General features: G+C 38.4%; 1 protein-coding gene across 1 annotated transcript in view; it reads right to left on the bottom strand.

The window, feature by feature from the left end:
* Gabrg3 (gamma-aminobutyric acid type A receptor subunit gamma3) overlaps positions 1 to 10,880 on the bottom strand; it is a 581,387-nt gene extending 570,507 nt beyond the window's left edge. The window contains exons 1-2 of the mRNA XM_021728962.3: positions 10,323 to 10,880; positions 4,775 to 4,923 (exon numbers count right to left, since the gene is read on the bottom strand). Coding sequence (XP_021584637.2) covers positions 4,775 to 4,923; positions 10,323 to 10,375 — 202 coding nt within the window. The 5' untranslated portion in view covers positions 10,376 to 10,880. The remainder of the gene's footprint in view (positions 1 to 4,774; positions 4,924 to 10,322) is intronic.
* Between the last annotated feature and the right edge of the window lie 2,468 nt (positions 10,881 to 13,348).

The raw sequence follows: 13,348 nt of genomic DNA, 5'->3' as shown, positions 1-13,348 counted from the left end.
ATCTATGTGAATGCATGATAGCTGCCCACTTTTCACACTGGATAGACTTCCTTGATGATTCTTATGTGAAAAACTGATGACAATTGAATTTATGAACCTTGCACAATGGGAATTTAGATGTACTGCTCACTGAATGTTTTAAAGCTGGAAGGAAGGTGAGGAGTAATTTAGTACCTCTCATTCATTGCACAACAGAGGGAACTGAGGCACAGAAAGACGTTATGACTTCTCCAGTGTTTACTATAATTTGCATGCATTCTTAAACTCTCCCCACACTACCCACAATGACTTTGAATTTTATGCCTTTTGGAGTCAGGGTAATTCTAGATCTTGTTATAGGTAAATTGGAGTCCTGGGCTTGGAAAATTGGAAGGATGGTGTGGCTATATAGTATGAACACTGGCAAGCTTATGTGCTTTAAATGAAATAAAGCACCATGGAGAAGAAGAAACAAACCACAGACTGGAAGCATCCTATGAAAAATAGAACATATCATGCAATCCCCATGTTTCTCACTACTCTCATGAAGATGATGTAGAGCTATACCTGCTTGTGTGCACCAATTTTCTTATAGCCAAACACAGTATTCTTATTTTTAATTAGAAAGTATTTTTCAATCAAACAAGTGTTAATCTATCAAAACAAACAATAGAAAACGAGGCAGAAAATAAACAAAGACACAGAAGAACTTAACACTTTTCAAGTGCTCTAGAACATTCACCAAGATTGATCATATCCTGGGCTATAAATTATATATTAACAGGTTGAAAATGAGCTTTTATTTAGAGTATGTTATTGAATCAAAATGGAATCAAAATAGAAATCAACAACAGAAAACAAGATAATTCCAAAATTTTGAAAATTAAAAAATCATTTGTTTCTAAGTAATCTATGTGTTAAGGGACAAAAATCTTGGGAAATTTTTAAAAATACATTGAATTAAATAAGAATAAAAATACAACAAATCAAAATTTCTGGAATGAAGTTAAAACAATGCTCAGGGGACAGTTTAGAGAACCAACATTTACAAAACAAAAGAATGTCTCAAATCAAGAATCTAAGTTCCAAATCAAGTAGAAGACCACGCAAGCAGAAGAAAGAAAATAATAAAAAAAGCAAAATTTAATTAAATGGGAACATTAAAACAACAGAAAAATAATGAAACAAAAAGTTGACTCTTTGGAAAGGTCAGTGTAATAAGCTTGTAGAAAAAAATGAGAAAAGATGATGCAAAGTACCAAGATTACAAATAAAACAGGAGGTCATAATATGCCCAGCAGACATTTATGTGTCTTTGCATGTCAATTTGAAAAGAACTGAACAGTTCACACAAACTTGACCCCTTCAAAGAAATTGACCAATTCCTTGTAAAGCACAAACTACTGCAACTTAACCCAATATGAAACTGATCATTTGAATAAAGTCATTATTGAAATAAATTTGTAATGGAAAATGCTCCCAGAGAAGGCATCTCCTGGCCCAGAATGTATCATTGGAGCAGTCTATCAAACATTTGAGGAAGTAACACAAACCCTTACATGACACAAAATATATTCCAAAACACAGAAGGTGAGGGAGTACTTCCATACATATTTTATGAAGCTGGTATTGCCTGGCACCAAAACCAGTTTAAAAAAAACAAAAGAACAAACAAACCTATAGACCAAAGTCCCTCATGTACAGAAATGCAAAAAATTCTTAATCAAGTATTAGCAAGTATTTGCAAACAATAATTCAGCAAAGAATGAAAAGAATTTTTTTAAAACAGTATGACTAAATAACATGACTAAGTTTATTCCAGGTATGTAATACTGGTCATGTACTGGAAACAAGAAATCAATCAATACTATCCACCCTGTTAACAGGCCAAAGGAGAAAAAAAAATCACATGATTCTTTCAATTGATACAGTAAAAGCACTTGGCAAATTTCAATACTCATTCATGATTAAATAAATAAATAAGTCATAAAAGTAGTTATTTAGGAAAATTTTTCAATTGGACAAAGAACATATACAAAATACCTCCAGCTGATATCTTATTTAGTGTTGAAACACTGACACTTTGCTCCTAAGATCCATAAAACAACAAGAATGTCCCCTCACATCAGTGCTATTCATCATAGTGCTGGAAGTTCTAGCCAGTGTAAGTCAGCAAGAAAAGGAAATAAAGCACATACATATGGAGAAACAAGAAATAAACTTCTTATTTGCAGATGACATGATGGTATACATAGAAAACCCTAAGGAAACTTTCAGAAAAAAAAATCCTAAAACTAGCAAAACTCATAAACTTCAGCAAGTCAGAAGACACAATATCAACATACAAAAAGTAATTGCATTCCTGCATACCAGCAATGAACAGAGGAAAAATACAATTTGAAAATACAGTACCACTTACAATCACTCTAAAAAATAAAATACTTTGGTATGATCTAATAAAATATCTTAGAACTCATGTTAACCACTAATATAAGAAGTTAAAGATGATGTAAATAAATGGAGAGAGATTATGTTCATAGATTAGAAGACTCAACACAGTAAAGCTGTCCAGTTCTTTTCAAATTGACATGTAAAGTTTCAACACAATTCTCACCAAAGTACCAGCAAGATTTTTTGTAGATACAACAAGGTTATTCTAAGATTTATATGGAAAAGCAAATGTACTATAAGAGTTAAAATAATATTAAAAAGAGAATAAATTACTCTATCCAATTTCAAAACATATTGTACAGCTGCAGTAATCAGAACTGTGGGTACTAGTAGTGTGGCAGACACACAGATAAACAGAACAAAATAGAGAACACAGAAAGAGCTCATACTAATCAAGCCATCTGATTTTTCACAACTGCCTAAAAACAATTCAACAAGGACAGTCTTTTCAACAAATGCTGCTGGAGTAATAGGAGATTCATGGGTCAGAGGGAAGATAATAGATCAAAACCTCACACCTTTATTTTATATAAAAATTAACTTCAGTAATGATTTACAATGTAAAACAGAAAAGGATAAAATTTTACAAGAAAATCCTAGGAACTATAGCTACTCTTAAGAGTTCTTAGACGTTAGTCTAAAAAGCATACTCCATCAGCAGAAAATCAAGAAATTAGATTCGTCATCAATATTACAATCTTTCCTCTGTGAAGGAAAGATCCCATTGAGAGTATGAAAAGGCAAACTACAGAGAGGACTAAGGACTCATATCTGGAACTCTCAATAGAACTCTCAATACTCGAAAGTAAAAAGACAAATACATAAAACCAAACAATCCAACTTTTAAAAGGGCAAATAACATGAAAAGACATTTCAATCAAGAGGATGTGCTCACAACAAATAAGCACATAAAGAGAATTCAATTCCACTAATAATTAGGGAAATACAAATTAAACCACAATGGGATGTTAACCTATTAAATATCATATCTAATACAGCAGCTAAAATAAAAAAAATGGTGACAATGCCAACTGCTGGAAAGAACACAGAGACGTTGGATCCCTCAGATATTGCTGGTAAGGATGGGAAAAGAGTCCAACCACTTTGGAAAAGAGTGTGACGGTTCCTTGAAAATAGAAGTTGAGAGTAGAATGGGGGTGACCAGAAGCTGGGAAGGTGGAATGGAGGGATAAATGGGGAAAGGACATGTTCTATAGTTTAATTGGTAGGAATAAGAAGTTCTCATGTGCTTTTACATAGCAGAGTGACTGTAGATAACAAGTATGTACTATATATTTCAAACATCTAGAACAAAGGATTTTGAATGTTTTTACCATAAAAAAATATTTAAAGAGATTAAGTTTACCCTGATTTAAATATCACACAAAACACATGTGTCAAAACATAATATGGAATCCCATAAGTATGTATTTTTTGCCTCTATTTGAATCAAATGTATGATATGTCAAGATCATTGTATTGTCTTGAACAACCAATAATAAAAAAATAAAGTTTTCAGTGAACAAAATAAAAAAAAAACAAAAAGAAAATAAATTGAAAAAAATACAGTAATCATAGCAATTATACTCCTGGGCCTTATCACAAAGAATAAAATTGTATGACCACCCAAAAATCTGCATACATGTGGACCTATCATTTTACTTATAATAGACAAAACCTAGAAACAACCAAAATGTGCCTCAATTGATGAATAGATAAACAAACAATGGTACATCCATGCCACAGAGGACTATTCAATGACTATAATAAATTACTGATACACAAAACTGCTTGAGTGGATCTCAAAATTATTTTGCTGAATGAAGAAAAGTCAGGGGCAAGGGATATAGTTCAGTTGGTAGAGTGCTTGCCTTGCATGCACACAGCCCTGGGTTCAATCCCCAGCACCACCAAAAAAAAAAAAAAAAAGTCCAACTCAAAAGGTCAATGACTCCATATACTTAACATTCACCAGAGGACAAAAATATCAGAGTGGAGAACAAAATAGAGGCTGGTGTTAGGAATTTTAGGAAGGAAGGGAGGTGTGACTATAAAGTGACAGCAAGAGGGAATCTTTGTGGTCATGAATTAGTTCTGCATCTTAATTTCAATGGTCATCAGACTAATATATATGGGATAAAATGACAGAGAACCACACATAGACACATCAGATCCATGTTAAACTTCTGGCTTTACTATTATTCTATAGTTAGGAATTGTGTGATGCGTACAGAAAACCTCTGTGCTATCTTTGCAACACTTTGTAAATTTTATAATTATTTAAAAATAAAAACTTTAAAGTTTCATAATAGTATTTCCTATTGCAATAACAAACAATACTCACTTCCAATATCCGGCCTCAGCTTTTTATCATATTCTCTTAGCAATTTGTTAAGAATAAGAGTTACATCAGTGTCTTGGGATTTTGGAGCCAAGACCCACTTTTGGTTCGATGAAGAATCTTCATATTCATCCTCTTCCACCTTTCTGGACCTGTAATCATAACACAAAAATGTGACATATAAGTTGCAGAAACAGCAGCAGGAAGTGCCTTAAGTTTGTCCTTTACAAGTACCACTGAAATGGGTAGAAAGTCCCCAGTTCCCTTATTTCAACCACTCACATCAACTACAAAATTTAAAAAGTAAAATGAAGTATACATTAGAAAGAATTCAACAGGAAAAATGCAACTGCTACTAATATGGCATAATGTTTTCATTAAATGTCACAAGACCATTCCCTGTCCATGTTAAACTACAGCCATTGTGACAGGTAAATTAATGAACAGTCAATAGGCAATGGGCCATCCTTGAATGCATCTTGAGAAGCTCCCAAGGTCAAGGCACTAACCTTCCAGGGATTTGTCAGAGTTCACTTTATCATGTTGTCTCCACTTCCTACCACCAAAATCTCATTCTAGTTGAAGGTGAGAATAAATTTTGCAGAAGGGATTCATTAAAAATAGTTGGTTCTGACTATGCTTTTCTTGGAAACTGGAATCTAGGGCTTGAGGTAGGCATGCAGACATTCTGGGGTATCTTGCTTTACCAGCACTCTTGCCAGGGACAACAATCAGAAAAATGGTTGGTGAATATCCTCTGGCAATTTTACATGTTTAAGTAAAACACAAACTGATTCATTTCTTGAACAGCAGGCTACAGCGATATTAGGAATAAAATTTAATATGTCTTCCACATCTTGGATTCTTAATAAGTGGATCCCAATGAATGCTTGGGTGTCTCTGCTTGTTTTGCAAGGCTGAACATGGAGATTTCCTCTCCCAGCTGATAAACACCAACAGAGTAGTTGAACTGAGAGGCCTCAAGATGACAGGCAAGTTTTCTTAGTGAGTGAAGCCATCTCAACCACACAAACATTTGGGCTTGGAAAGCACAGTCTCTTCTTCCCTGAAGCAGCATTTACTTGCAGGTGGACTGTCACTGGCTGGCAGGAAAGCTTGTAAAACAAACCAATCACCTCCTTTCCAGTTTGTCAGTGTATGTGCCTTGACTATTTTCTCCTTCACAAGAGAACAAAACACAGAAAAGAAAACTGCATTGAGGTGGATTTGTCCTGACTGGGTATAGGCTCATTTCTGTTCATATTCTCAGCCAGGAAGCAAAAATGCCAATGCTACATTAGGGCACTTGGGCTCTGGGAGATGAGTTTCCTGAAGTGAATATTTACAACTGACTAAATGATCTATAGTGAACATGAAATTAGTGAAAATTATGAACATTTTAAAGTTCAACCCTTCTAAAGTCTTCAGAATCATATGTGTATATACTGTAATACATAAAATGTATATATGCATGTAAATGAGTCTTTTATGAGTATTAAACCATATGGTAGACCAGAGCAGTTTTCAGATACTCTAAACCTGGATGAAAACAGTTGTCTCTCCTTATATCCTGCAGGACTCCTGCAGATATCCAAAAAAGGGGATGCTCAAGTCCCTCATATATAATAGCATCATATTTGCAATAATCTCCAGATATTTTAAATCATCTCTAAATGACTTAAAGTTAATAAAATATAAATGCTATTTATATAGTTGTGACACTATATTATTTAGAGAATAATGACAAGAAAAAAAATCTGTATGTGTCTATCAGAGATAATTTTTTTTCCAATATATTCAATCCATAGTTGATTGAATCTTCAAATGCAAAACCCCTGGATGTGAAGGGCCAACTGTAACATGTTTATGAGACGCTGATATTGAATATATATCATGTCTTGTAGAATGACTTCTTGAATTCATTCTAGGCTGATCTTAAACTGTAATTGTATTTCTTGAATACCTATTTGCCACAGGTCAAAATAAAACATCCACAGAAAATATAAATTGCTGTGGATTTTTATTCACACTGAACACTCACCATCAATAAGAATTTATAACATTTAGGACATATATTCAGTAAGGAATAGACTAAACTGGTAGCAATGGTGCATACCTGCAATCCCAGTAATTCTGGAGGCTGAGGCAGGAGGATCACAAGTTCGAAGCCAGCCTCAGCAACTAGGCAAGATCCTAAGCAACTTAGCAAGACTGTCTCAAAATAAAAAGAATTGTGGAAGTGGCTGAGTGGTTAAGTGCCCCTGGGTTCAATCCCCAGTGGGAAAAAAAAAAAAAGTCAACATTCATAAGACTGATTTTTTAAAATAAAAATAGCATTACAGAATGTTACATGTTATTATAAGATGTTCATGTTATCAAGGGCAATATAAGGAATGTAAATTTTTATCATCTTGCAAAAACAAAATGAAGCGTGGTTTTACACAACTGGAAGCCAAGCATTGCCCACAGGACCCGGCAGATCATTTCAGATTTGGAGACTATAGAAAGGTGTTTGGAGACTGTAGAAGGCGTTTGAAGACTGTAGAAAGAGGCGTAACTCTCCTGGTGGATCATGCACAACATTCTCAGGACACCTTTCAACTCAGTCACATGCATTCCTCTCTCCCTCTGCCATGTCTCTCTCCTTTATTCCCTTTCTTCCCGGCCACGTTCCCCTACCCACCACTACAGAACCGGATTATAGTCTCTAGATTCAGTTATTTTCTACTGCCTCACTGGTCACATGTACACAGATGGAGCACACTCACCGGCTCCTCCTCATTACATGCACAGCCTTAGTTTCTGAAAATTACTTTGATCTACTTCAATAAGAGGTATTATAATGAGTCTAATTCTCCCTCTAGTGGTGGTGAGAGGGTTTTCCTGAAATTGCATAAGCTTCTTCCTAGTGTCCATGGCAAGTGAAAGTGGGGGAACTGAGAAGGGGAAACTAGGAATGTTTTGTCTCACCCTTTCAGGAGGGACAGCCAGGCCTCCAGCTCTGAAGCTGAGTGGCATAATGCATAGTCTGGGCAGGGGGAGGGGCTTTGACCCCTCAGCTGCAAGCACTGTGCTTCTCCAGATCCTGAAATGAAGCCTTATACTGCTCATACCAGACCTCCCAGCCCCACAGGAAAATTCCTGCTATGATAAAAAACAAATCTCACCTCAGTGGACCTACAAGCTGGATAAAACAGAACTTTTCTGTCTTTCTGACTTCTAAGTGAGTTACATATTATCTTTATGAACATTCTGTTACTTGGATTGTGGGATCTTAAAAAAAATCACTGAAATTCACTTTAAAAATAAATCAGTGATGTACTGTCGTTGTCACACAACTGTTCAGTACTCAGATGTTATTCTCATGCCATATACCTTCTCTTCATAGAGAAAGATAGAGGCAAAGTATGAAGTATTTTTAGACACTGAAAAAAGCTACTTAACCTCAGAAAGTAGGTAAGCATCCTTAAGGCATCCTCAATGTCCTGGTGTGATTCAGTGTGTTTTACTGTATAATAAATTTACCAATGGGGGGCTGGATGGGGAGCCCCATAAACTCAGAGAATTACTGATACACCAAGCACACAGGGTCAGAATCTTTTATCACAGAACTTCAACTCTAGGAAAGCATGCCAGAATGCAAATGAGAACACTTTCAGAATTAATAGCTATTTTGAAAGATGACACAGGGCATCAGATTATTTTACATGTCTGTAAAACCCAAAGAACAAAAGCCCTTTTCATAGGAGAGATACATGCAATAAAATTAGTATAAAATTTAGACTTTTTTTCCCAAATGATGTGCAATCATGACTAGCAGGCTGGGAATTCAGATAAAGAACATATGAAAATCAGCAGTACATTTGCCTTGGCCAAATGAAAGGATTCAGAATCCTAAGAGATTTTATGTGTGTTTGGGAATCCCCAGAAACCTGGCTGCTAACAATCAGATATTATGATATCTTCCTACTGAGCACAATGGATAATGAAGAAAATAGGCAATTCTAGAATGTTCGTCTATAGATCTAATAGTGGATTACCTAATGCTAAAACTACAGGTCATTTCTTTGAATTGGTGACAATAGAAAGGTCATGTAGATGTGACTCTTGGCATTTATGTTGTGACTAGTGTTGTCTACCTCCAAATAGACTTATCTCCAGGCTCAGAAGACTGCAAACACCACATTTCCATGTGTCTTACCAGTCCCCTACTTATAAAGAAAGAAACTTCATCTGAAAGGTTCAAGGGGTGCTCTGTCTCATTGAGAGTGCTGTCTATGAGTCATCAGTGGAGTTTGCCTTTTACACACAGAACTCAGCAAAGACCAGTGGTTTGAAGGAGAGGGCCAGGGTTTTCTTCCCGCATTTTTATCAGAGAAAGGAAGAAAAGAGTACCCTTCAGATTTTGTAGAATTTATTAATGTGTGTTCCTAGTTCCTTGTTATTTCATAAATATGAATGAAAATGCAAGACCTACTAAGCTGCAGAACTTGTGACCCACCAGAAAGGTCTGCAATTCTCTAACTTCCAGATCCAGGAAATGGACAAATGTCACAATTAGAGTGTTTGGGAAATAGAGGTGTGCTGTTATTCCTAGGGTTAGTGTAGGGGAAGAATCAGGGAGCTGCACTGATTTTCAAAGCGCAAGATAGTCTGCAAGATCTAGCCAGAGATCCAGGCTTGGAGACAGATCAAACCATACCCAGAAATTCTAGTGTGTTTACAGCAACAGGGCTTAACCCTTTGGATCCTGCTACCCATCTACCCTCCTGAGCCCTTTCCATCTCTTCCTGGAGGGTTTCTAAACTCTCATTAGCTGACTGATGTTCTGGGAGGAAGACTAAGGGTATTTATGGGGAGATCATTTTTTATATTACTAGTCAGAAGATTTAATAGCAATGTCAATATGCTTGCTTTATTGGGATAAGTGTATGCTTTTTTATGTGTGAGAAGTGGCTGATCTAGAAGGGCAGTGTGTATGTTTTGAGTGTCTGCAGGATCTGGCAGGGGTGTACTTTCAGAGAAGCAGAGCTCTAAGATGCCCACCTGGCCCCAATCCCTCCACTTCCCTCCAAACCCCTTAGCTGGTGTGGTCTAAACCGGGAAGCCAGGAAACCACCATTCTGGGGTCCTGGAAATTTTCAGAATGACAGAATTGATTGAGAATGTCGGTCAATGCCTATATAAGTCCCTGGAACATTTGGGATGGAGACAAGGGGTAGACAAGGAGATAGATGCGGTCAATGCCATATTGTTTATCAAACCCCCTTAAAAACCACCAGATCCTAAAAAAGGAAAAAAGAGTCAATTTATTTCTGAGTCTCCATATTTCCGGCTGAAAAGGGCTGCAGCCACCCAGCCTGGAGAGGCAGAAGGCTTTTCTGGGGATAGATGGGACAGGTGAGGTGCCGGCTGACTTCCCTGTCTCTGTGCCGCAACCTAGCCGACGGTCGGGCGCAGCACGGACTTGGAGCCGGCAGACAGCGCCCCCCGCCGCCCTCTCGCCAGGCTCCGGGCCTCCGGAGGATGCTGGGGACCCCGCGCAACTTACCGTGCATGCAAGCCCGAGAACAAGCAGAGGAGGAGGATCATCTTCGGGGCCATGGTGTCCTGGAGCTCGGGGTGTAGGGTCCCAGGCCTCGGGCTAAGGCTGCTTACTCCGGAGCGTGGACTTTGTCTCCACAAGCTCTTCCCTCGCTCGTTGCCTTCGCTGCCGCTGGCTGCTGCGCGACCAGGGCTCCGATCCACTACAGCGGGACAGGTGTCGGCTCCCTCTGCTAGCCGCGCCCCCGACGGCCGGCGGGTGTGCGCGCGGCTTCGCGGGGCGCACACTGAATGCCAGGCTACCGCGGCGCGCCAACCCCGCCCGCGCTCTGGCGCCGGGTCTGCGCAGCCGGGTGGCGGGGGAACCTGGCCTCGCAGTCTCTAGTCCCCACGCGGCGCCGCCCACCCCACCGGGAGCCAAGAACCCAGAGCCAGTCGCTGGTGCCTGGCCGCAGACTCTCCGCGGTGTGCGGCCGCCGCGCGCTCGGAGGTGGGGGCAGCGAAGCCCTTCCTTTGGTAGCGCCTCTGAGGCGGTCCCCGCGGGGAGGAGTTTCCCAAATTACACGCTTGACAAGGCGCAGGGAAGACAGCCAGATTTGAATGGACTCAAGAGTTTGAGGCCACAAAGGGGGCGGGGCTCCGTGGGGGAGGGGAGGTTGGGCATCCCGCGGGGAGCCAGAGGAAAGGTCCCGGGGATTGACACTTGTGGAGAAAGCTCCCGAGTTGGCGTTCCTCCTGTCATTTCAACACGAGGTAATTTCTCACCAGCGCTCCCTGACCTCCTGTTTCCCGCCTCTGCCCTTAGTCTTGGTTTGGAGATGCCATTGTAAAACGGTTAAGATGGCTAGCCGAACCGTCCTTCCATCCCACACGTGGGGCTAAGTCGCTGAACTTCTGTGCCTTACTAAGATTCTGTGGATTATTGGGAGCAAAGCACGCCCGCCCGATGTGTCCCTTGCTCATGGAAAAGAAACGAAAGCATACCAATTTAACAGTAAAGGTGAAAAATACTGGTAAAGGCAGGGAAGAAGGATCCTAAGTCAAAAAGGAAAAGATGTTCTCTTTGGTTGAACTAAGAAGTGCGCTTCATTCCATGAGTTTTCATAAAGATTGAAAGTTGCATTTTAGTTTTCATTGGTAACAATCACTCAGAAAACCAGTCCTTTATTATGTAAATATCACAATATCAACACAGTAAACCCACTAGGAATTTTGTTTTTTTATCCCCCCCCCAAAAAAAACCAAATAGTTCTTAGAAAATATTTTATATTTTCAACTACCATAGAATAGAATCATGGATAGAATCATGGAAGGTTGTGATAACTGTTTCTTCAATGGTTTTGTTCATAAAATATATAGAATAGTAAGTTGAGTTTCTCTGATGCTCTCCTCCTTGTTTCTGGATTCATCAACATGAACAGGAGCATAAAGTGGAGTGAAGTTGTTGGTGATGCCTATATTTTTGTTTATTTGTTTTTAATAATAGTGCTGTCACCTTGGCATTGTGATCTTCCTGTCTCTGTGAGGTCCTTTCCATGCCCAGCCTCTTCCCTTCCATGGGCTCTTTCTGACATCTTCTTCTGCTTGCCTGTCACTCCTACATCAGTGCACATGCCCACCTCAGATCTTGATTTCTATTGAGACTCCTGACATTCTTATATTTTTCTAGGGCCAAAACCTTACCACTTCTTGAAGCTTCAGGTGATTATAAACCTTAGTATAGTGTACCCTACTCTTTAATTTCTGTACCACACAACTGAGCCCACTAAAAATCAGTTGAACACAATAAAACCCATTATTCTATATAACAAAAATGCACTAATAAATCAGTTAAATGATGACTTGTTCCTTAATTGCTTCCAGAAATACAGTCATCTCTCAATATCCTCAGAGGATTGGTTCTAGAACCTCTAGGGATAACACTATGTGAGGATGCCAAAGTTCCTTATAAATAAAATGGATTAATAGGTACAGTTAGCCTCCTCCCATTACTTATAATACCTAATACAATATAAATGCTATGTAAAGTTATTACAATGTATTGTTTATAGACTAGTAAAAAAATCTATAGCTGTTTAGTAGAGACATTTTTTTAAGAAAATATTTTGTATCTGAAGTTGGTTGAATCTGAGATATGGAGGACTGCCTGTATGTCAAGTCTGCACATATTTTAAGTGTGCTATGATAAAAGGCTTCAAGTATAAAGAAACATTTTTATGTTTTCATTTTTAACATATTAATTGTAGCATAGGTAAGAAATAATCATTAGATACTGATAATTTAAAAGAGGCCAAGAGCCTATACAATGAACTCATTTTAACCCTCATAGTATTGTTCCCATTTCACAGGTGGAGAAAAGGCACAAATAAGTTGAGTCACTTCCCCAAGATCACACAGCTTGTAGACAGCTGATGGAAAGGGGGCAGAGACCTGAAACCAGTCATTGGTGTGGGAAAGTTAAAACTCAGGCAGTTCCAAGCATTCAGATGTTGAGTTCAATAAAACCAATATGTCAGTCTTAATAAATATGCCATACTGCCTCTCTGAATGGGAGCTCAATAGACATTGATTAGTTCTTTGAGCAAAGTTTTAGACTCTTTTCTGTGTTCTTTATTTTGGGGGTATAAATACAAATGCTTACAAGCTGTTTATAATAGAGATTGGTTCTTGAATGGTTTGTAAAATATCAGTATAATGAGAAGTGTACAGACACTTTTTGTTTATTTTTCGTAACAGTCTATGGAAAAGAAAATGTAATGCTCCTTTTACATCCCTTTGTTGTTATTCTTTTCCTTTCTTGCATATGCTAAATGTTATTATATTATGAATGAGTTCAACACTGATTACTTCTGGGCATTGAAATGCTTTGCTCCATTTATTGGACATAGTGGGTCATCCTGGTACACCTAATATTTTTACCTTGGGAAGCCCTCCTTGCCTGATGGTTTCTGAAAAAAAGGTTTGTGTGTGTGTGTTTTGTTTTCATTTGTTTTAAAACTGAATGAGTTGAGAAGGAGAGAAAATTCAAAGCAA

This window comes from Ictidomys tridecemlineatus, chromosome 5 (assembly GCF_052094955.1).
Source record: "Ictidomys tridecemlineatus isolate mIctTri1 chromosome 5, mIctTri1.hap1, whole genome shotgun sequence".
In the NCBI taxonomy this organism is placed as follows: Eukaryota; Metazoa; Chordata; class Mammalia; order Rodentia; family Sciuridae; genus Ictidomys; species Ictidomys tridecemlineatus.
Note: the sequence above shows the minus strand (reverse complement) of the source record. Positions and strands in the feature narration are given on the sequence as shown.